The sequence below is a fragment of the Sinohyriopsis cumingii genome, chromosome 16 (assembly GCF_028554795.1).
Source record: "Sinohyriopsis cumingii isolate HCF-2022 chromosome 16, ASM2855479v2, whole genome shotgun sequence".
Lineage (NCBI taxonomy): Eukaryota > Metazoa > Mollusca > Bivalvia > Unionida > Unionidae > Sinohyriopsis > Sinohyriopsis cumingii.
Genome location: NC_142976.1, coordinates 42,754,232 through 42,780,676, shown reverse-complemented (window position 1 = coordinate 42,780,676; position 26,445 = coordinate 42,754,232). Strand labels below are relative to the sequence as shown.

At 34.0% G+C, this 26,445-nt stretch overlaps 1 protein-coding gene across 1 annotated transcript; it reads left to right on the top strand.

Annotated features, from left to right (window-relative positions):
• The first annotated feature begins 17,906 nt into the window (after positions 1 to 17,906).
• Positions 17,907 to 26,215, top strand: LOC149780316 (small ribosomal subunit protein uS17m-like). Its single transcript, XM_089937158.1, has 2 exons — positions 17,907 to 18,065; positions 24,451 to 26,215. The coding sequence occupies exons 1-2, from the start codon at positions 17,943 to 17,945 to the stop codon at positions 24,697 to 24,699; spliced, it is 372 nt and encodes a 123-aa protein (XP_089793284.1). The 5' UTR covers positions 17,907 to 17,942; the 3' UTR covers positions 24,700 to 26,215.
• The last annotated feature ends 230 nt before the right edge of the window (positions 26,216 to 26,445 follow it).

The window sequence follows — 26,445 nt, the reverse complement described above, 5'->3', positions numbered from 1 at the left end:
CAAAAAGGCAATGGTGTGAGGAGTGGGGAGTGAGGTCTATATATTGAATGAAAATACACACACACACTCATACATACATACATATATATATATATATATATATATATATATATATATATATATATATATATATATATATATATATATATATATATATGCACAGAGAGAGAGACAGAGGGAGAGAGAGAGAAAAATAATATTAATCAGTTTGCATTCAGTGACTCAGAGGCATAATAAAATTCACGTAAAAATGGTTTTAAAAAAGATATAACATCACAAAAATCACGAGCAAAAGGAAAATATTTTTTTTTAAATAAACGAGAGACAGGTAAACTGAAATATTTTTCAGTAAACTGGAGGCCAAATTTGAGGAATATCTTTCACAGTTGGCAGTTCATAGACACTGTTCCACAGCTTAGAGTTGCCGAATGTGATAAGGTAGTTGAGCTAATGTAGCATCCATCGCTGTGATCTTGATTGGTAAAAAAAACTGTCGGTCCCCCAGATGGCTAGAAAGAAATACTCTTGTACAGATTCATAGAAAAACGAACTAATTCTATCCGTCATTTTAAATTGGATTTTTTTTCTTCTCTTGATAGAAAGATAAAAAGCTTCCAGCTTGGAAAGAAAATACTAGCTTCCACTCCAAAATATTAAATGGTCGGTCTCTAACCCAAGAGTTTGCCAACACTAATTGAAAACGCAGCTAATTGATTGTATCGGAATTTAGTTTGGCCAGGAAAATTACATCAATGCAGGTATAGTACGACTAGCGCAATTAGCTTCTAAGCTGTGGGGGAAAAACAATGCTGTCAATAAGGGCTGCCAACTAAGCGAGATATTCTTGAAAACTGACCCTTAGTTTCCCTGACTGAACAGAGCTACTGGGCATTGGGTATTCTCACAGTAAGATGTCAGAAACTGTTACTCGACCCAACTGACTCCATCGGTCATATCTATTAGGACATTAACGTACTTGTTTGGTTCAGATATAATAAGCAAATATCGATCCTCACCTTTAAATGCTTTAGAAGTCACTCACTATATATATATATATATATATATATATATATATATATATATATATATATATATATATATATATATATATATATATATATATATATATATATACACATACATTAATTTCGTGTATGAAGGCTATAACATGCTGCATATTTACTGTGCGATAACCCATAGTTAATCCTCATATATCATAACTAATTTACTTCTCTAATATTAGATTGTACTTATGTACCAAAGGTTCAGTCCCAAGATAATTTTGTTTCAACTGTCTTGGTATTTATTATATAATTCAGTGACCCGTGGTTGACCGCTCGATTTTCAGTGGTTAACATTAGAGAAATTATCCCAAGGACATTAGGAATGTGTCCCCCTTCCAAGGGCGGTTCAGAGAATATGGTTTATTGTGAACTATGCAGGTTGGATGGGAGGGAGACCCAACTGGCTCTCCCTTTCCGAAGTCCCCCTAAACATTAGCGCGTAACAACCGGTACGTTTCCAATAGTAAGATTTGTTGACAGTTAGATGGTTGAAAGGATGCCTTGGAAACTCTTTTAATCCAGGAGCTTCCATAGGCGTTGCCCGCAGACTCTCCACCTAGGGTCTGTTCCACAGACTCCTCACCTACTTGTTTACTTTCCCAACTCCCACAGCCATAAACGATCTATTGGGATTCAGCACTTAGCTGACGATGATATCTATCGAGTTCCTAAACAGTCCATGCAAAATAACGAGACGAGGATTATCAGATATATTGGAAAAATGAAACTGTTATAGGTCTGGAACAATTCAACGGATCATGCCTACTTTATGACGTGAAACTTTGCCAAACGGTAATACTCTAATGCAAGTAGCGAACATATATTCTGAGCGAATCTTTCGACAGGACGAGGGAGCAGACGGAGGAAAGAGACTAAGTTGGACACAAAAGATCCATCCTTATGACCGGTGAGTTACGGAAGTAAATTTCGGATTAAATCGACAAAACAAAAATCGTCATTTTCAAATTGAAAAGAAACGAAGTTCGATCGTACGAACTAATTGATTTGTAAACATCTCCAACAACATTGACCTTACACAGAGGACAAATCCACTTGTACTGTTACACAAAAAAAATACATCTTTTTTTGGAGATTTGTGGTGAATTGAGTTACTGCTTGTAACTTCCCAAAAATTTCATTTTTTATCTTTTGAGAAGCAGGTCTTTTTGTGAGGTATGTCGAGGTACGTCCTTGTAAACGGATAATTATACTAATGGTCGGTTAGGAAGCAGAGCTAGCCACTTATTGCAGTAGACACGTTGGTTCAAGGTAAGTGGAATATCTCAAAAACTGCCCGGATGACAACTATTTTTAAGTCATCAGTATGCAATGTTGTTGTTATTGTTTTTTTAAATTATCACCCATGATAATGGCTTGTGTTGGCACTTTGAGTAAGACGTGTTCTCGAAAATTGCATTCGGACACAAATTTGGGGTGAGTGGGTGCATCAACTTTTTATTCTATGATTTTCCACGTACTTATCAGGACAAGTGAATGATGTTCTCATGCTCTGCTTTATTATACCTATCCAAAAATATGGACCTTTCTGACTTCACTCATGTGTTCAATTTTTAATTAGGCAGGTGTATTCAACATTCAGTTTGTGCATAAAAACTGTCCATTGTACCCATAAACACTGTTATAGCCTCTTCCGAAATTGATATATAAAAACTTGGACTAAAGTTATGCGGTAGAGTGGACTAGAGGAGTGGAATGGCGCCGGTGTGGGGGGGGGGGGTAGAGGGTGGGGGTGGAGAATGATTTGAATATGATATGAATAAAGTGATTGGCGTTCGGCTTTCAGCTTATGTACCCATCTTGTGTGTGTGTGTGTGTGTGTGTGTGTGATTTGGATTTTTAACGTAGCTTTAAGAATTTTTCAGTCATATCGCTACAGTGTCTGCAGTCTGGCAGTTTATAGTGATGTCTAGCACTGGGGCATCATGCCGCAGACATGTAGCATGATGTCCCACACAGTCATAACCTCTTAATGCTGAGCGCCAAGCGAGGCAGCTGTTAGTACCATTTTTGTAAGTCTTTGGTATAACTCGGCCGGGGATCGAACCCACGACCTTCCGCATCCGAGGCGGACGTTCTAAACTCAAGGCCACCGGAGTGGTTCCATCTTGTTTTTCATATGGTCTATGTATAGCGACTTATAATATGTACACAAAAGCATTCAGACTACATAGCAACTAAAATCAAGATAAGACAAATCTGCGATGATATTTATCATAATCGGAATGATGACTTGACACAGAAATCACAAAAGAGTCTTCCAATTTTATCAGCTTTTTCTAGTTCCTTTTTTCAGATTGCAGCTCGAGTTTTTAATATTTTTGCTTGGTGTTTTTCACTAGAGCGACACAAGAAGAGTGACGAAGCAAGTAATGTGCACTGACAAGGCAGACGACTTTGTTTGATCCGGTGAACATACAACTTTCTAGCCACTAGTCTAACCATTGTGGCTCTAGGATGTGTCAAAGAGCGAAGAGACAAACCTTCACTCAGATCACATGCAATGCCTTGTCCATCCCTGCTAACCTAACGCCATTCCACTACTCTGCTAAACAACCCCATAACCGCACCGTATATAATAGTTTTTGGAAGAGGCTGTAACATTTAGCGGGTCTGTGGGATAGGCAAGTTCTTGAGGGATCTTTTAGGAGCAGAGCGAAGGACGTCGTACCATAACCATTTCTCAGCAGCCTTGGATCGGAAAGGAAATGTCTCTTGCTCAAAATGTCTCTTGCTGATAACCTGGATGGCATTAGATAACATCATTATATATATATATATATATATATATATATATATATATATATATATATATATATATATATATATATATATATATACTGATTACAAATAAATACCAACCATTCTTACTCTATGGAGATTCGAACCTAGTACCGCGGGTAAACGGTACCTATTGCCTTGCTTGTAAGCACCGACCCCTATAATACTTCGATTCTCTGTAGACTACGAATTAAATTTTCTAACCTGTATGACAATATTATTTATTTATATTAAAACAATTAGTAGTATCAAGCATTGTCCGGTAGGGGCCCCGAGTGGCCAAGTGGTCTAAAGCGCTCTCCGTTACGGATCACTGCCATCTCACCTCTGTCTGCATGGCTTCGAGTCTAGGATTCGGCTAATGTGGGTACGTGAGAAAGCTTGCCAGTAGCTTCTCGTGGGTCGGTGGTTCTTCCCGGGGTTTTCCTGGGTTCTTCCTCCACCACTAATACTGGCCGCCATGCATAGCCTATCGTGTGCTGAAAAATGGCGTTAAACCCCACAACAACAACAACAACATTGTCCGGTAGAATCCAGTGATAGCACTTTCCCTTCTGTTTGGCGTATATTTGTAACCTTCTATAATTATTTCTATATACATTAATTTCTGTGGGCCGCTGCGGTGGACCCGTTGGTTCGAGCATCTGCCACGGACATGTGTGTGTGTGTGTGAGAGAGAGAGAGAGAGAGAGAGAGAGAGAGATTTGGATTTTTATCGTAGCCTCAAAATTCAACGTAACAATGCCACAGATATTAAGCAAGCTAAACCGATTTTGTAAAACAAGTTAGTGAAAATTCAACATCTGATGAAGAAGAAAAAAAGTTATTACGTGTGTGTTGAAGAGAAACAACAATGAATAGGGTGTATTGTGTTTACAACGTCTCGTCTATGGGGAAAAATTACTAAAGAATGTAAAAGCAGACTGTACGCACGGGAATTTCTTGACAATCCGTTTGAGCGGCCAGTTGACAAGTTCGTTAGCAGACGATAAAGTAGGTGTGAGACAAATTCTTGCTCAATTAGAAACTTGGATTAAGATGCAGTATTGCTGTAAGGTAAACATTTCTGTCTAATAAATAATGTATGTATTTGTATGATTCTAAAAGATAAATATTAAATAGGTTCTTCTGGGTTACAAGTTCAATAAGGTCATGAGATGGGTCTTCATGTTGACATTTAGGAATCACATTTTCATATACATTTGGAATAAAAATGTGGGATATTTGTGTACACTTTTGAATATTACCTACCTAAAATAAAAGACGATCGTTCTTTCTTGATACAAACTATATTTTTGACAAATCTAGTGATTGATCCATACATCAGTCCAATCTTCTTTTTTTTTTGGGGGGGGGGTATTTATGAAAAAGAAAACCACGCCCGTGTTTATTTTTTTCCATAAACATTCGAAACTGTTATTTTTTTACATGTAAGAATGTCAATGACTGTTTATTCACATGTATATTTATTTTTTAATTTCTGTAACAATAAATGTTTCCCTACAATTGCCTAACGCACGTGGATAGGGGTGAGGAGGCAAGGGTGTTGCAGCTACACAAATAATCGTAAGGCAGGTTGGAATACAATTATATTTGCTCCATACCACTACCATCCCAAAACAATTCGTTCGCTGTAGACAGGATTTCATACGATTGGGGGTGGGGTGGGGTGGGGGAAAGGAGTATACGTATTCGAAAAGAAGCATGATAAATAAAAAAGCCTGATAAATCAAAACTGGAACATTGTATGTGCGTGTGCGTGCAGCAGTAACGTCAGATAAACCAAAAAGTGGTGGAGCACAATTTGTTATACACAGTAAATTCAGGTCAGTAAACATGGTATTTACTAATAATCAAATAATATTCAGATTTAATATCTTTTTTCGATAAAGATAAGTCTTTTGAAGACTCGGAAGCTGGATCAGTGTATTAATAAAATACTGACACACTGTGGCACGCACACATAGTCAAGTATATCAAGTCACTTTGTGTTGATTGGAAAATATTGTTGTAGCTTCTATCTTTAGGAAACACTTACCTTATATATTTCGTTTAGTATAGATAATTACACCTATCGGATCTTAGCTCTCTGAGCCTCGTCTGCAAAGAAAAAAATCATCGCCGAGGGCTGTAATGTCTCGGAGCGTCGTCTGCAAAAAAAAAAAAAATCCTCACTGAAAGCTGCAATGTGCCTCTAGATTATAAGTTTATACGTCAGACATGTGTCATAGTTGGCAACGTCTCCCTGTGTCTGTTTGATTTTATCGTTAAATGATTCACAATTTTACCTTAAATTGTAAATCTAGTCCCAGCCAGACCTTGTTGAACAGCGTCCTTTTACGTTCGTGTCGCGTCGTATTACTTCAGCCGTAAACATGTTTGGTGTTTGATTTATTAACATTTTTTTCTTTTCCATGTTCAAATCATTTCTTCTTATTGCATATAAATTATATTATACTTCAGCTTTGGTCATCATCCTGCTATACTTTTTTTAATATTAATTAATTTTTATTATACGACATATTCCATTATGATAGCATTTACTTTCAAGTGCGAATGCATCATTCTATTTCTTGGTTTATGGTTATGAACCAGGGCTTAGATCTGCTACCACAATTATATACATCATGCTTTTATTAAAGCTATTAATGGTTTACAATTGATCCACCATCAACAATGAGTGCTGAAGAAGTTGTAAAGCTATTATTCCATTTTCACTTCTTCCATTGACAATTATCAACCAAATAGCAATTGACTTAAACCACACCAAATTGTTGACACCGCACATAAGTACTATGAAATATGCAATGCTAATTACTAAAGCAGAACTTTTTCAGGTAATACTTAATGTAATGTAGTGTAAAACCAAGACATTAGCGGCACAGTCTGCCGTACAATTAGCTCTGCTCTTACTCTTGCCTTTAACATGACTGTAAAAAGTTACAGGGGTTTACTGTTTGTCCGCCATTCAGCATATATATTGATGAAATTGTAAAACTGATAATTCCAGTTTCTTTTATCCAGTTCACAGTGGACGACCTAATAGCAAATGGACTACATGTATTGCATGATCAAACCGTGACTCAGTAAATATTTTGTAAAAGCAAATCTTCTGCCACACATAAGTAGCAGATACTTTTTTTTCACAGATGACTGAGCAAAAATTCATGGATTGCTACACAGACAAATCATATATGCCTACACAAAGTTAATGATATTAAAACGTTATTTATCAAGGAGATTGAACATTACAAAGGTAAGATAAAGAAATACATTATGGCATGCGAAGTTTTATTAGTTAGAGGCTAGTATGGAAACATTTTCATCTGGTATTGTTGTTACTGGAGCTGGATTGTTAATCGGGAATAGTTAACATTACATCTGTTCCGCTAACTTTCACCTGATTTGACACATCAGTTAGAGGAATTTATAAAAAAGACTTTAAATAAATAAAAAATCAATTCCCTTTTCCTTGTGCACCTTTTAGGAAATATTACCGAAATGAAAACCTGCACAACCAAGAGTTAAAGTCTCTCTCTTCAACTTATATTATCTTTTTGTGTCAATTTCTCAAGATCTTTGTCTCATTCAATTTCTTAGAATTTCTCTGTATCTGTGTTGTTCCTTATATATTTTTTAAAATCTCGTTGTTCCTGTTGTACTTGTTCATTGATTTCATTGCTTATAATGACATCGATATTTTTTCAAGTTACTATCTGCAGACCTTCAAAATGTTTTAAACCTTTGTTGTAAAGCAATATGTCCTATCCATATGAACGGTGCAACCTTTGCAAAATAAGGGAGCTACATTACTATGGAGGGTTTCCTTCGAAAGACATATAATTTACAAATCGAATTTATAAATGATAAACTATCCATTTTATTACAAAAAATATATTGTGTTATTGGATGTTACAATATTTCCGATGATGTTCAAAACGATGTACTTTTGCATAAGTGATAAGAATGGAACATTGACTGTTTCAATTCCTGATGGTTATTACTGCCTTGAAATGTATATGAAAAAGTTCAAAGGGGAATATTTGCAAACGTTGACAACAAAGAAAGTGTTATTGCTGAAATTCTGAAACATAACTCAATGTTAAACTTACACTGAATAACACGTTCTCGATGTTCATCACCTGCTACAATGCTTACTTTATATGATTAAATAGCCATATAACTATTCAACAAACTAATACGTTTTACAAAAGTTTGGTCAATCATGAAATTTAAAAATCTATACATTTATCTCTAATATATCAACAGCACAAACAATTGCAATAATGGCTACTATTCGTACTTGTTATAGTCTTCACACGTTAAAAATGCTTTTTTTTTTTATAGAGAAATGTTTCCAGTGTTCATGTCAGTATCAAACAACCGCAGAAACAGACTATAGATTTAATATTACCATCACAGATGAAATTGGAAATGTCATAGATTTTTACGGTTTGCCTGTAGCATATGTTTTCCATGTAAACGAAACGGTGTAGATCATTTATAGAAATATTTGAAAATGATCTGCTAGAAGTAGAATTAACTATTGTTTCTTTTCAACATTAAGACAAAAACATATTTTAAGATACTCTGCATTAAAACACGAGATAAACGCATCTAGATCCTGAAGATGAGCGTCAGTATAATGGCAGGAAGGCACGTCATCACACTCACTTGTTAATAGTTATTGATTAACTACGCTCCATCACATTTTGTTGATTAAATTATGCTTTGCAGCAATATGACATTCGTATAAAAATGTGAGCATTATGAACAATTTTGATCAGCCTTAATATCTATTGCACGTGATCTTCTGACTTAAATATTGATCTTTTATTTCCATTGCATTAGAGGTAGTCAATCAACGTTTTGCTTACTTACCAGCAATAATCTGAATATTTATTTTACATTGTAAAAGAAATATACACGTACTATCTTGAAGATAACGATAATTAATTAGATGTAAAAAGTGAATATTCTGGTCGATAGTATTTACAATAAAAATTCATAGCATCATCAAAATTTTGTATTCATAAAAACAGAATAAAAGATGGCCGAGAATGTTGACTGGTATTGATATATGCTTGATGTAAAAATACTGTTATTGTTAACAGTAAGTGAAGCAATTGTATCATATCGTCCGCAGAAAGAAGTTTTGTTACCACAACAAAAGAAATATTCTGATGATGAAAATCCTGATATAACTGATTTTGAGTATAAAATCGAAAAGTAATCGGTTAATTTACCCAAGGAGGATCATATGATCATAAACGACATTGTAGAAGATTGATTATAGACGATGCTGAGTTAGATTTTATAATTGCTGATACAACGAAAAAAAATACGTTTATAAGTCGAAGTAATGTTAACTTATCGGACGGAACTAATTTAGGTACAATTGTGGGTTATATTGATGGTGAGTCACCGCAGTTTACTCATTTAAGATATTCAATGCTCTCGTACGTTTCGATTAATCTATTATTGATGATAAATAGAATGTATGAGTTTGCTGTCAGAGTCGCTACGGATTCGTTTTATATCGATAAAAAATACAGGATTGCTAGAACAACTACATATCGGTACGTATGCATCGTGGGGTGAATGGAGAATAAAATAAGAAAATATACTTAATTATTCTGAATCCGCCGACGTTGCAATTAAGGATATTTATTACAAAATAATTAAATATCAAAGTTTTCATCAGCACCATCTATATATAATCCTGTAGCTATACATAAACAGTTTATCTCAATGGGCCTGGGAGTTCTGGTAAAACAATTCGTGTGATCGAATTATTCTTGGAGAGTTGTTCAGAAATAGTTGTATTAACACCTACACACAGACTCGCAAGAAATATTAAATCATGCACTTATCACATAATTTTTCGATGGAAGGGAGATAAATGGACTCCTGAACGAACGGGAGAGAAATAGATTCCAAGGATTATTATTTGGGATGAAATATGCACTGTTTCATTAGAAACGTTAAAAATATTTCTTGACTGGTTATTGACCAAAAAAAATACTGCTGCAATAATGTGTGGCGATCATGGTCAACCACCGCCTTTTGTTGGATTGTCTCCACATAAATGGCTGAGGCATTCTGTAGATTATTATGAAGAAATAACTGACGATCATAGAGCGCTTGATCCAGAATTAAGAGAGTTTAAGAAATTAATCAGACTACAACCGAATAAAATTCAGTGTGAAATAATCCGTGAAATAATTTCAGAAACTCCTATTCACAATTTTTGGAATTTATGGAGACCAAAAGATTTGATAGTGGCAAGTAGAAAGATAGCTCGTGATACACTTCAACAACAATTATTTATGTTACATAAATAATGTTTTAAAAATCTACCCGTACCATTGCGTTATTGACTAGCAGATACGCGACGACAGAATATCGCCGTTGATATACCAGGATCGTCAGAAAAACAAAATCTTGTATTAAATGAGACTGCTTTAGTTCCTGTCGGTGTTGTTTAGAGCGCGTTAACTATGGACAAAACTCCATGGACGCTAGGATACACAATGATAATTCACTCATCACAAGGATTAGCTATCTCTGATACAAATGTTTGGATCGTCGATGATCGTATCGAATGGTCAAATTTAGTTTATCTCACAGTGTCTCGAGTCAGAAGAATATGTCATCTGCGGAAGGTTATCATAGGCTTCACAGAAAATAATGATAACATTAAGGACACTAATGATGATATAGTAAGAAAACAATTAATTATAAACAGTGTGACAAAAAAAAGCGCGATTCTGATCTCGATGCTGAATTTATCATGACATTGAAACAACGACAGAATAATCATTGTGCGAGCTGTAACACGGTAATGTTTTGGCAATATTAAAAAAATAATCCAAGACAATTTAACGTAGACAGAGTTAATAGTAGTCTTGGTCACACACGCGAAAATGTGATGCTGACCTGTTTTGAATGTAATCGACGTCGAGGTGCTAATATATAAAAGTGAATGCGGTGGTAATTGTGTATCTTCAGGAAATACTTGTAATTGTTCACATAGAAATTCACTTTGAGGAACAGTTGAATCTAATTTGTAGATTGCGGGTCTACCTGTAGGTCTTACCACGCTAGAAATTGTATGTGTCGTAATACTCCAAACAGGATGAGTCGCTCTTTTTTTTACTGCCTTCAAGTTCACTGGGTTCATATAAATATCTGACAGCTACCTAATACTGGTTGTTTTGAAAATTCATGGCGTTGTATTGGTATGTGTTTTCTGTATTCGCATTGATTGGTTTCATGGCAGTTGTTAGAGTAATTTCATTATTTAATTCAGTTATCACACTTGGTAATCTTGCAACCCATTCGCGAAATCTCATATCTTTCAGAATTATTTCCTTTGCATATTGATATTCAATTAACCGCTCAGCAAGTGTTCGATTAAATCGTTCAACAATTGCCTGATCACGATGAAATGCGGTATGTCCTCGTCTAATTTTGACGTTATGTTTTTTCATCAGAGATGATACTGCACCAAGACATTCCTTGCCAGGATCAAACGGTAGCAACTGTGGCCATCGCAAGGGTCCTCGTTGATAAATTGTTTCAAAAGTAGATACAACTTAGTTGCTGTTTTAATTGATAACGTCTCTGCCTCTTTATATCTACTTGTAACTTAAACGACAGTCAACGCATATTTGTATGTACGTGATTGGCGTCTACCAATTTTAATAGTATCGTGTGTTAAAAGCAAAATATCTGTTTGATGAACTTCATTAGGAGTGCTGACGTCAAAATGTGCATGCTGAATTTTTTTTTGTTGGTGGGAGTTAATTTGCCATATTGCCTGCCTTGCTAACCATTTGGCAGCAACAGAACGTGTAACATTTGCTGCATCAGCAAGTTTACTAATCGCTGCTCTACCCCTCCAATATCCTCTTGGGCTATAATAAATAGATTCCATTATTTTAATAAATGGATGGTTAATTACTAGCCCCTAGCGCCAGTTTACCTTGCATCGCAGATCTTATCAACCAGTTAGTTAATAATTCTCTAAAAGATTTATTTTTTTATGGAATTTAACGAGTGAATCAACTTCACATCTGCAATATGTCGTTGTTGAACATCAGGATTTTTATAAGCTACATCATGAACTTGACATGCTTGATCAATTGCGTTTATTGGATACTCTCCATGTCTTGGTTTATCTCACTCGTCAAGTCGGATATCAAGTCGGGTTTCAGGACCACATTAATTATATCCTGGAAGATATTTTTCTCCTGGATATTAGCCCATGGAGTTCCTGGTAATTTTCCTAATGAAGTAGCGATGTCACCACCGATTTTATTATTAGAAATAAATTTATTTTTATTTGTACCACATTTTACACATTTACCTGTAAGTACATGCTTTTAATTTGTTGTTATTATTGTTGTTAATCCACTTGTGGGGGTGGATGCTCTACATCGAACACAAATATATACCTTAGTATTTATTATATTTGTATAACATGGATGTCATTGATTTCTCAGCGACACGAACACAAGAGCCTGTCAAAATCTTTCAGCATTACCGAATTCCATCAGAATGATAATAATAGGTCCATCCGGATCGGGTAAAATGCAATTACACTTATCTTGATAATGAGATGGCTCATGTCGGATCAGCTGTATTTATTAGCTCCGTTAGAGATGTTACGATGTACTTAAAGATTTTAATGAAAATGCAAAATTGTTGGACGAGGATGGCAATGATATTATTGATTTTATCACCGATATTGATGAAGCCCCATCTGTAGATGATATCGATGGATTTATTAATAATTTGTAGTATATGACGACGTAATGATGGCCAAACAATCAAATCCAGCAAGAATATTTTCTTGAGGCTGACACAAAAACACAGACGTGATTTATTTTACTCAGCGATATACACAACTACCTAAAGTCACCAGAGATAACTGCAATATTTTAGTTGTGTTTAATGGAGTCGATACACATGCTCTGCGAAATATTCACCAGACTTGGTGTAGTGGGGATATGCACAAGATTAGGCTCAAAAACTTCTTTTCAAAAGCGCATCTACTCCACACGGATTTATAAAAATAAATGTACATGATCCTCGATCGCGATATTGATAAAAATATTTGTTTGAGAGACTGATATAATAATGATTTAATTACTCACACATTTATAGCAGCACAGAAGGTGCGACCACAAATGAGTGTCCCGGTGGGTAAACAAAATTTAGAAGAAAAAGACGAACGACAGAAAGATAAAGTAACCCAGTTAGAGAAACTCTCGGTAAGTTAGAGACTTTGGTTTGACGTTATTGACCGTATTTTTTTTCGTTTTCGTAAGAAGCTTTATTTTCCAAAAATGGTCTTTCCAGCAAGTGATATGTTCACCCTCTCTGCTACTAGATCAAATTTAATTACGTATTCACAATCTAAGGCAAAACAAGAGTAACATAATTTCAAGAAAATTGAAGCTGAAGTACCTGCCTTGCATACTTATGTGAATAAAAATACTATTATGGAAGAACTGAACAAACCAAAAGGCAAAATAACAACATAATTAATTACGAAGATGAAACAATGGTAATAACCACATTTTTAAACATGACAAAAACTTTCAGATCTTCAAAGAAGTTAACGTCTGAGGAATGCGGTTTAGTATCGACAATAAGAAAAATTAAGTTAGTCCCGGTTCCGATGGATTGTCAGTTTGATTCTACAAGTTATTTTGGAAAGATCTAAGCAGTTTTCTCTTTAGGTCTCTAAACGCTGTGTAGAATATGCAACATTTTACAGAATCTCAGTCTCTGGGAATCATTACTTGCAACCCAAAAGAAGATAAAGACGTGAATTGTATTATCAAAAACAACTTGGAGGCCTATCTGATGACCTAATGTATATAACAAGATTGCTTCCGCATTTATTTGTTAATAGGGTCAAGAAAGTTCTCCATGTCTCATTAATGACAGCCAAAAGGATTTGTTTTTTGCAAAAGGGAGATTTATTGGTGAAAATACAAATATTTTGTATGGCCTCATGCGCCGTCTTGACAAAAATAAATCTGGTCTTTTCCTAATGATAAACTTTGAAAATGATTTAAGCTCGGTTGGATGGGACTTTTGGAAAATGCTCTGAAATCGTTTAATGTTGGAAAATCCATTTGTCACTGGTTTTCTGCGTATTTTGCAATAAAACAAAACGTTGTGTCATTAATAATGAACATTTTTCTCCATGTTTTAATTCCCAGAGCGTTTGTCGCCAGGGAGACCCATTAGCACACTATTTATTTAAAACAGAAACTGAACTTCTTGCAATAGAAATAAACCCTCCACTGCACAAATAGTTCAGGCATTTTCTATAAAATATAAAGCTGTCTTGATTGAAATAAAAAAAAATACAAATGAAACAAAAAATGTCAAGAAATTAATATTAACTGGTCAACGTCCAATTATAGCTTACTGAGAGTAGATTTCTCTTTGAACTTGGAAAATATGGTAGAACTTAATCATTCGACTAGTGGAGCAGACATTTTTTTATATCGTATTTAACTTATTAAAAAACATTTTGATAAAATCCTTGATTGTGCATTAATTCATTTATCAGTTTTCATGTATTTTCCAGCAAGATTTCATTCGTTAAGGTAAGAAAGAAAAAAAACCACAATACATTTATTTGTTACGACCTTGTAAGAACCAAAATACAAAAGCCAAAAGGTAAAGATGAAATTTGGTCCAGACAGCTAGAGAATGCAGATGGATGGCGCATTTCTGTTGTTTTGGCTAAACTTTGTACAAAATACAAGTATACAAAACTGATTAGTTTTAATTCAATATTTCTTCACGGAAATATTGTCCCAGACCTGTTTTTTTGAAAAATATTAATTTAAGTGATATTGATAAGTGCACTTATCGTAAGGAGGGAATAGACAAAAATTTGCACTTGTTCTAAGACTATTCATTTACTTTGTGGTATTGATCTAAACACGTGATCCAAATTACAGAGTTGCACGAAGATATGTCTATATAGGAGATGACAACGGTGATGATCCTAATAGCAGTCTAAACTTTGCTTGCAAATATGTTATATACAAATCACGTAGATCATTTTAAAAACAAAACAAATCTCAGCTGTACAAAAATTGCGTTGTGTCATATAAAACACTGGAAAAATATGTAGCAAAAGCGTGGAACATGATTTAAGATAAAAGTGGACCCTACTGCCAACTTATGGTATGTGACTTTTTAAATTAATATTTTATTTAAGCTCTCATGACTTTGGGAGGTTTTCAAATGAAGGGGCAAAGAAAAAAATATTACATTTAAAAATGTAATAAACAAACATAATTTAAAACACCTGATTTTTTTTATGCGAATGTGTCTTTGTGAACAATGTTTGTTAATGTGTGTGGGGTGGGGGATGTGTGTTTACGTAAGCGAACGTATCTAAAGATCAGGATGCAAAACAATTTAAGGTAATGCCCAACACAAAAGCTGGTGATGTAGGGGGACATGTAAAATCCGAACAACCTAAATTCAATAAAATACGAAAGGATGTTGACCTAGGACCGACTTTGGAGCATCCCATTCTAGAAAAACCAATATTGGGATGATCCAAAAACTTCCTAGATCAGCATCCTTTCACACTGGTAATTTTGTTGTTCCTGGGCTGACCTTTCGCCTTTGACCTTTAACCCTTTCACTCTTTATATAAAATATACTTTCCCTGCAAATGACCTAAATACTGTATTAGTACCAATAGCCATGTTTTAAAAAATGATACAGAACATAACATATGCTAAGTTGTCTTATTTGGTGTCAAAAAATGAAAAATATTTTAAAAAATGTTACATATATATATAGAGTCTGATGAAGCATTAAAGCGAAACCGGTCACACATTCTACGTGTTGGTGTTGTTTATTTTATAATTATATATATATATATATATATATATATATATATATATATATATATATATATATATATATATATATATATATATATATATATATATATATATATATATATATATATATATATAAAGAGAGAGAGAGAGATTAATATTTTATATAAAAGATAAATTTGGATCTAAAAAATTGAATAACATTTTATATATAAGAATTTTATTATGGAATAAAAGTAATATAAAATGTAATTATGAAAATCGTATTTTTATATTTTTCTGAAAAATACATCACATGCATCGTTTCTTCCTTGAGTGGTAAAAATTGCATCAATTTTATACATGTTACATATGTCTCTTGTTTTGCTTACATGTTACAGAACGTTAACGTCCTTACCTTTTATCTTCAATCGCGTATTACATAATGTTTACATTTACTTGGAAGTGTTATCTTCCTTAAAAAAAAATTTAAATATACAATTCTTCTTACATTTTGACAACTTAAATGTAATCTGCACCACTTTGCCATTATTATGTTGACGTGTCGTGAAACGCTGAAACACACTCATGCTTGCAACAATTTCAGGAAGTAATTAAGTCACGCCTGGTTATCTTCTCAGAGCCAGAAAGGGGGGGGGGGAGTGGGGACTGGACAACCTCCCCCTGGCTACCCCAACCCGTACACACAGAAAAATAGTCACTTGAAATTTGACCATTGTTTAATTCTTGCACACATTTATTGTGAATTATGCACACTTTATGTAAACTGATATATGATATAAGAATAATTTTGTTGACTCCAAAAATTGATTCTTGATATTAAAAAATCACAATAATTTACAAAATATTCTATATTTTATCTGGTGAACCCGGGTGGCTTTGTGGTCTAAAACGCTAGCCTTGAACCTACCGATCACTGCCATTTCATCTCTGTCCGCGTGGGTTCGAGTCTCGGGCTTGGCCAGTGGGGATATATGAGAAAGCCGTGCCGGTAGCTTCCCGTGGGTCGGTGGTTTTTACTGGGGCTTCCCTGGTTCTTCATCCATCATTCAGCCATGTTTGTATCACGAGCTGAGAAATATCGTTAAACCAAATTAACAAATAAAAACATTTTTTTATACCTCAAATATTAGATTTTTTAATATAAAAATTGAAATATATTTAATTTAATTACAAACATTTTTATAATACCAAATATACAAATTCTTCATATGAGCAATTAATTTTGTTGTATAATAAAACATTTAATGCATAGTGAAACTGCACACCACGTGTTTACATCCCCAAACTGGCACAGAGCCATCATAAACTTTCCACACTGGCAAGTTATACCTACCCTGGGCTGACATTAGATTCTGATTTTATAGTCAGCATAATTGAAAACAACATTGGAACATCATCTTCGCTAGCCAATGTTCCGATATGTTAACCCTTTCTATATGTAGATATAGTTAACATAGGAACATTGGCTAGCGAAGATGTTGAAAGATATGTTCTAACCACAGACGTGTAATATTGTATTGCATGTCTCTTCTATAAAAAAAATTTTGTTACTAACATCATATAAATATAATTTAAACATCAAATAACAATAATTATAAAAAATATAGCATAATACATGATAATCACAGTAAGAACACATCACACACAATAAAATAAAATGTAAGCAAGCAAAGCACTTTAAAAGATGCATTATTTCCAAGTCAAAATAATTAGAAATGTATCATAGGTTAAAATTAAAACCAGCCAAGATGTAAATTGTCTTCTTATTTAAAAACAAAGAAGTTAATAACGTGCTAGTATATATGGATACCAAACAATGCTGTCGCTGGCAAGGGTGTGAACATCACTTTCAGACTTCACCATACTGCCGCTATTTACTATATGCAAACTTTTAAAGTGTTTCGGTAATTTTTCTCAATGAAAATTTCAGCTTGTGCTAAAAAGAAATTATCACTTATTCACAATGGGTAAGTCTGAACATAACATACTTTGATTTTATGTGATGTGCTTTGGAAATGAGGAGGGTGCGGTTATGCTTATTCTGGCGATAAAATAATTTCACCAGAGGTCGTGACGAAAAAGGGGGGAGAAAAAAATATATTAAAAAAATCAACTGGACACAGGAAAGGTAACCCAATATTCTACATTTATTTCCCCTTAACAAATCATTTGGAGTGCATCGAATATGTCACAATCTCGTGTTGCAAACACCTTGTATCGTATTGGGCAGATTGTCCAACGAAGTTCATTGTATCCATCAGCAAAAATAAAAGTTTCATCTATGAAGTTAGATAAGTACCTGTTGATGGTATGTTCAAGCATTCATTTTGTCAATCTTCTAATCGGGCGATTTGAAGGTCGATCATTGGTGGAGTGGGGTGGGGTACGGCTCGTATGTACTCTTCGGACGGCGAGAGGCTAATAGAACCAGTGGCAACGAGTTGGAGTGATTCATCGTGTGCCGGCATAGGAGATCGTTATGAAGCTTGTTCAGTTATAGTGCAGGGACGTTTGTCCTCGATCAGTACATTCCATATTAATTTAAGGGTCATTGGTAATGCACAATTCTGTACAGGTGGGTGGGGGGATGATGCTATGATTGCAAGGAAATGGCTAAAAATTATGAGTGATGTCTCGTTTCTTTTAGTTAAGTATCATGCACCATTTCGCAATGAGTGCATAAGATAATACCTTTTTGTCAACAGACTTTGATGCAGTGTACAGCGATATGGATGGAGTCTGGATGTAGCAAAAAGAAATGCCACTGACACTTATGAATAAGACATGTAGTGGCAAGAAGAAGTGGGTTTTGTATAAAACTCAGAGAAATTAAACATGAGCTATATTTCTGCTGATGCTATTTGCAAATAAAATGGATTCTAGTTAGTCCTGAACAAACTTGACATTAGTTCCTAAAGAAGGTACAAAGGCCTGTATTTGTCATAAGCAGCATTTTAGGATGAAGACAGTTCTCCATGTTGTTGTTGTTGTAGGGTTTAATGCCATTTTTCAGCACACAATAGGCTATTCATGGCGGCCAGTATTAATGGTGGAGGAAGAACCGGGGAAAACCCCAGAAAGAACCAGCAACCCATGAGAAGCTACTGGTAAGCTTCCTCACATACCCACATTAGCCGAATCCGAGACTCGAACCCACACAGACATAGGTGAGATGACAGTGGTCTGTAAAGGAGAGCACTTTAGACCACACGGCCACTCGGGGCCCCCAGTTCTCAATGTATTTTGATAATGATGATAGTAATTACACAAATTTTAGTTTAAAACATTAGGATGATTCCCAAAATAAAGAGTGGAATATTCATATTCTCTATTTACAAGTATATCTCTGCTTTTTTATTTGTTTAAATTTCTGACATTACTGGTAGAGGAGGCCAACCAGGTCAGGCTGTATTCCATATTGAAGTTTTATGCTTCTGATCAGTTCTGACTATTGGACACTTGCTAGTAATTAATAAATTTATTTTGATTGACCTTGGTATGCGGATGGCAAGTAAAATCCCTCTTCTTTTGACCCATTGCATTAAATCCTTCACAACACTTACATTTTTAGTAATAATCCCTGTCAGAACAAAACACCAAAGTTAAGTATACATCTATTAATGACCTTTTTTTAAATTGCTGATGCATGCAAGGAAAGCAGCATCACCCCAAGGCAAGAATACCAACCGGAAACCTTCTTATGAGGACCGTATCATTAAGAACTGACTAATGCTTAAGATGGAACTGCAGTTAGGTCTGTTTGTCACTGCATAATTTTGAGAGAGAGAGATATATCATGTCGGAAATTTGAGATAGAGAGAATGATAAGCTGTAATGAGATAACAAAATATACTAAATATTTAATAATAATAAAATAAATAAATAAATAATACTAATTTATTAATATATTGTGTGTATGTCTGATATTCAATAATACCATCAATATTCAATAACACCATCATGGTAGATATTTTATTAAATATCACTGAAAATACTGCTAGTAATAACAATAAAATAAATTAGTATTTTTTATTTATTATTATTATTATTATTATTAAATATTTAGCACATTTTGTTATCTCATTTATCATTCTTTCTATCTTGAATATCCAACATTACATCTCTCTCTCTATCTCTCTCAAAATTCTATGGCCCGACCTGGTTGGTCTACTTTTCACATATCTCTCTGTAGATGCTGAACTATCTATTGTACCACAGTTGGTAATTAGTTTTCCCAAAATTTTATTAATAAATGAATCTTGAGTTTAAATCTGTAACCATTTTCATGGTGTCTTAATAATTGGTTAAAGGCAAAATTTAAAAATTTTACATCTTTTTTGGTCTTATGTCTTACCATTATGTAGATCACCAGCCAAATTAGACTGCCTCCTTGTATCCTGGTTTCTTAAGCACCCATGTCTTTGCAGATGACTACACTGTCCAATGATATTAATTTATCCAGTATTCAAATGTCATACAAAATCGCCATGAATAGCTAGCTATCACAAATACAGCAAAATGTCACTAAGTCACCACTAATATGAACATAACTAATTGTGCATATAAAGTGGCCACTCTCTCCATATACATTGCCTATTCAACACACCATAGATTCTAATGAAGAAAACCGCGTGGATATATTAAACATGCTGTATGGAGTCGGGTAGTCCTACATGTAAGACCTCAATGCTGATATTTATGTTTTGGGCATCCAAACATAAATATCAGCTTCGAGGTTTTTCATGTAGGACTAGCAGTGGGGTTACCACCATATTTCTGCACATATTTTCTGTTAGTATATACTGTATATTTTTAACTATATTTTTTTCTCTGCATTAGTCCATTTTGTTCCCATTTACAGTTCATGTAACATGTATGTTTAAGATTGTGGACAGAAATGTTTGAGTTTCCCTTACAGTGGGTGCTAGTTACTTGAACTGGTAGCAACACATTAAAGAAAAGTATTTTTGCTATGGCGACATTTCATTTAGGCCAGACCTATTCACATGACCACCATGCATATTTTCTGGGAAAGACTATTTGCATAACCGTTGTGTATATAATTTACATCTAAGTTTCATACACCTTTTATATGGCTGCCATGTACCTGATCTGCGAGATATACTTAGTTTTGCGACCAGTTACCTTAAATTTCATATTTGCGAGTGATTTTTTTTGCAACTTGTACAATATCTTACTCCTTCACTTCTGGTAGGGATATTAATTTTTTAGTAAATATTGAGTGAGTCTCTGTAAAAAACTCCAGTATTGTCACCCAATTAATGAACTTTTTCCATTATTTTCTCTGAACACGCAAATTTTCTTCTTTTTTTATGCTTACATGAGTTGGCTAGCTAAAGTGTACTATCATCTTTACTGTTTATGTTTTAGTGTTTTGTGTCCAGTCACACAGTTCAGGATAACCAAGCATATACATTCACACTGTAAATCTGAGTGACATAATTCTTTCTTAATTCAAGGTTACAAAGCATCCATGAAAAGTAAAAAAAGAATAGAATGATATTTGATCCTGAATTGTTTGTATAACAGAGCAACAGATTTGCACTCAAGTATGGCAGTTGAGAAGTCAGAAGAGTTATTTCTTTGCTTATGTTATTGCTGAATAGTGAAAACAACATTATGGACTGTTCAAGTAAAACTGAATTATCAGAAATTTTCCTCTTGGGTATACCCACTGATTCATGGACTAGCCTCTAACTGTAATTATTATAATCCAAACTGTGAGACAGATAGTAGTCAAAGTGCAGATACAAAATTCCTAAGTTCCAGTGGTTTAAAAAAATTTTTTATTTAAAAGAGATGGTACAGAGTGAATATTGTTAGCAAAAGGCAGCCATGTAAATAGTCTTTGTAAAATTTAGAACATGGATACAACATGAAATAGAGACTATAGAACAATTTCCTCTGTTTAAGGTGTTTTGTAGTCGGACACCAAACTTGGAATAGTGTTAATGGTTTTGTGTTGCATTTAGCTGAGTTCACATCATATTTCACTGACTGGTCACCATGTCAGTAATATTTTCTATTGTGGGAACATGGATGCCTTGTAAACAGTCTTTCCAAAAGTTGGTACATGGCAGCCATGCAAATAGACTCTTTCATTGATTAGAAGCATTTCTTATAACCTTGTATCACATAGTTATGTTAATTAAAAATCTCACACATTCACAGAGCAATAGCAAAGAGACTGGAAACTGCTCAGCAGATTAAAAGCTCTCTTTGACATCATGTGACAGTACATGATTAAGTGAATGCACCATGAGGGTAGTCATATTTTGAGTGGGTAAGCAGATGTCATAAAATATTTTAAAACATGCATTATCATGAAAGTGAAGATATTAATATCAGTGAAATATAAAAGAGTACACATATTTATATAGTATTCTTTATTTCCTTAAATTATGACATGATTTAATGTCAGACTTGTCTGTTTTTAAATTTAAATTTAAACGGAAACCTTGTTTTTTCACTTCCCAATATATTTTTCACTGCCAACAAGTTAAAGTCTTTTAGACAGAGTTCTTCTTTATTAATTGTCATAAGGTAATTCAGTGTCCTCTGTGTCTGCCTGTTCCTTAACACACGTGAATCTGTTCAACATACATACCAACCTCTTACAGTTGAATACAAATGGAAAATAAATATTTATTAATGAATGTACAAAAAGACTGAAGTAACTTTTGAGGTCAAGATTTTCTAAATATTGAGCAACATAAGGATGAAACCATCTGAGGTACAACATGCTTGTAGAGGTGAAATGATTCATCAACATATTGATGCATCAGTATATTTGCCATACCGATAAACATATTGATACAAGAGGTGGAGAATTGATACAAAATGATACTTAACCTGTACAAGTTACTTTAATATTCAGCTGTCATGAATAATTATTTGTCAATTTTTTTTTTTTCCTTAAATTGAGAATTCATCTGAGATGTTGCAGGACAGGCAGTCATTTTTTGTCAGTGAAAAAGAAAAACCTATTGACCACATATGCTGGCCTTCTACAAATTAACACAAGGTGACATGGTTCTTAATGGCTCTTCTCCCACCTCGCTGATTTCATGCTAATTATCCTAACTGCAATCCAGATGTGTTCCTCAAGTACATGAAGTATTTTACTTATCAATTATGAACCACTTGTATGCAACATTACCTTGTTGATATGTATCTTGTCTACTACTGGCTAATTCGATTTTCCCCTCTTTTCCGATGTATCATACTGTGAAATGTATTATATTGCATTCTGATTGGTGGTTTCTTCCAGTATAACCACATGTACACAAAATTATTCACTTTATTTGGATCTTTCTAGATTCACATTCCATTGGAAGGTCTCTTTTTACACGCCCCGGCAAACACATACAGCAAAACTCAATGTTAAAGTACATGGACATTTTTGGATGAGGTCAGTCTCAAGGTGTGATCCTGTACAAACCATATTAAATGCCACACACTGTGATGTCATAATGAAAGCTATGCGTTTTGAAAAAAAAGAAGTTAATACCCTATATTATGATGATTAGACCTGAAATGGTCTTTTTTAACCCAGTTCATAAAAGTCCATAGCGATAAAAAAAAATTCTGGAAGTTTCTTGATGACAGTTAAGGTGCAGAGAATTCAATAATCAGGATTGCATAGACTTTAGTGAAAATACATTATTATTAAATTTTAGAATAATAGTCAGTATTTAATTTAAGCTGAATAAATACACCCTACCTGAAAGCATCAACATATTAGGTCATACATTATAGTTTGTAGATTCTGTTTTTGTCAGACAATCAAGAGGTGTCTCCAGCAAAGCTCGTTTTATGCTTTGCCACTAGTTTTAATGGTTTGCAGTCACTGAGCACAAGAAAAAAACAATTTTGAAAGCTCATCTCCTGGACTGATTAAAAAGAACAACAACTATATACCGCTAATTGAATGATTGCCTGAGGATCTGTACTATAAACATAATGTCAGCCCCTCACACAACATGATATTAAACTTTAATTGTGTCAGGGTGTGTAAGCATATGATTCCTTTAGAACAAAAGGTGTGAAAAAGGGTACTAGGAACAATAACCAACTTTTGTTATTATCCTTCTAGTTTATTTGGGAAACTTCAATATCTGACTTTACCAGAGGTGTTTTACTTTCATTGTAGTAAGTCAGCTTTTTGTCAGTTAATATATTTTAAAAGTCAGTAGAGTGGAATAAAGTACTGTTTTTGGGGTGAAATTCCATATGAAATAAAAAAAACTTGAATTTTTTATATAAATAATTTGTTTGATAGGAAACCAGTTAATCATGGCAGAATAATGCTAACACTAAAGCAGCAGCAAACCTGGAAGTAAAACATTTTGTTACATTTAATAATGATTTATATTGATATTGTCATTTTTAATTTTTTTATATATATCTTCTTTCATTATTTTATATTGAATTTCAAAAATATATGGCCAGCACATTGAGATATTTGGAAATATATATATATATATATATATATATATATATATATATATATATATATATATATATATATATATATATATATATATATATCGATCGTTGAAGGTACATGTGTCATTGTTTGTATTTTAGCATCGAAGTAAAATATAACCCAAGTCAGGTTAACTAAATCAGTTAATATATTTATTTTAAAACCTTTCTCTTGTAATTTTCAGTATTTTACTGAGAGCAAGCACTACTGGGCAGAAACAAAGGATCTAAAATGTGATGCAGGAGATATTGTTTTAATCAAAGCAATGAATCAAGAAACCTATCCTCAGACAACTTTTGAAATTGTGGATGTAATTTTCAAAGAAGGTGAGGTGACAGACCCTATCACAGGAAGACGATGTAGAGGTAGACAGTTTATTGATGAGACAAAAAGAGCAGAAGAACAGAAGAAAATATTTGAAATAACTGGATGAAGGGTGATTGTATTCAGTGTGTTTCAGGTTCAGTTAGATTATGAACTTGAGGTGGTAAACTTGCCATTTTATGGTGATGATGGGTCAGGAAAGGATGTTTTGCACAGACTAGTTATGCAAAAACAGGATGCCAGAATGGACAATAATAAGTAACAGGGACAATAATAAGTAAGAAGGCAGAATAGATATAATATATCCTTTTGTTTCTTTCTGCTGAATTTTGCTTTTGGTGTGATTAAAAAAAGGGGGGGGGCGCTTACATTGTAACTACCATCATTCACGCAAATGTCTGGAGACTAATAAATTAATTACTTTTCAGATAATTCATACACTAGCAAAAATGTTAAATTTTCCCAAATTTTTGTCTGGAAAATGAATATCTTTATTGTCACAGTTGTGTATCAGTGAATCTAGCATGTATGACATGTAGGTACGTAAACCAGGTTGCATGATATCCTTATTTGCAATAAAGAACACTTGCATGATAATGTTTCAGTGTTCTTTAAGAAATAATGAATTCTAGTTGCATTTGTGATGTTTGGTTTTCTCTTTGGTGTTGTTGAAAGAACCACCGACCCTCGAGAAGGTTTTCTGTTTGTAAAATTATGAATGCCTGTTCATCATCTACGTTTAATTTGTCTGTGAACATAACCCAGTTCTAGCATCAATATTGACCCAGTTCTAGCATCAATATTGACCCAGTTCTAGCATCAATATTGACCCAATTCTAGCATCAATATTGACCCAATTCTAGCATCAATATTGACCCAGTTCTAGCATCAATATTGTTTCATAATATTGTTTTGACTACATGGTCTTGTTGAGCTCAAACTTACATATATCCCCACTTGACCTTTGTCACAATAACCTTTTCCTGAAGAAAAAAAACATTCATCTTAATGGAAAATTACACTAATTCATGTTTAGAATCTTCTAATGTCATGATCAAGGCTGGGTCTTTAACTCAAACCCAAGTAAACAACCTATTAATACGTTATACTAACAAGACAAAGACCAGGTATGCACACAAAACTCAATCCTCAATCATGGACAAAGGTCAAGCACACACAATAAATATACACAGAGGTCTCGCTGGGATTTTAAAACTAGGAGTCCAGGATTCCCATTTTGGTAAAAATAGAAGTCCCACCATCAAAAGTTGCAGTCCCTTCTTTCCTACAGAATCAACACAGATGTGAGTGCATCTATTTTTTGATGGAGAGGTTTTTGTAATGTAATCACTCACTTTAACATAGCTTCATTACAACAGTCCATTGATAGGATTGCAAATTTATGGTTTTTTTGTCTACATCCTTGTAGTAATTTTAGGCAATGGTTAAATAGTATCTGAATTGCTGTTTTTTCCCCATATTTTCGCAAATACGTGTCAAGTTGGAAAACAGCTTAGACCTTAAAGCGCATCTCGCGAATTCCACAACATAGCATTGTCCCATACGTTTCTGACCTACATAATTTGCATTTTAAAGTTAAATCTTTAATAAAATAATATTTTGGCTTTGCTTTCAATGATTTGTATATTTTTCTGAAGATATTTGCCCGATGATTTACGAAAAAAGGCAATCTAATAAACTGGTACATCCCAGACTTAGTGAAGTCCGCCATTATTTCCTGTTAGGCCTGCTGGTTCACTTACAGTTTAAAACTAATTTTATGATGAAATAGTGTACAAGAGGCAGTTAATATATATCCAAATCACCAGATTCTGATCTTAAAACACATGTTTGT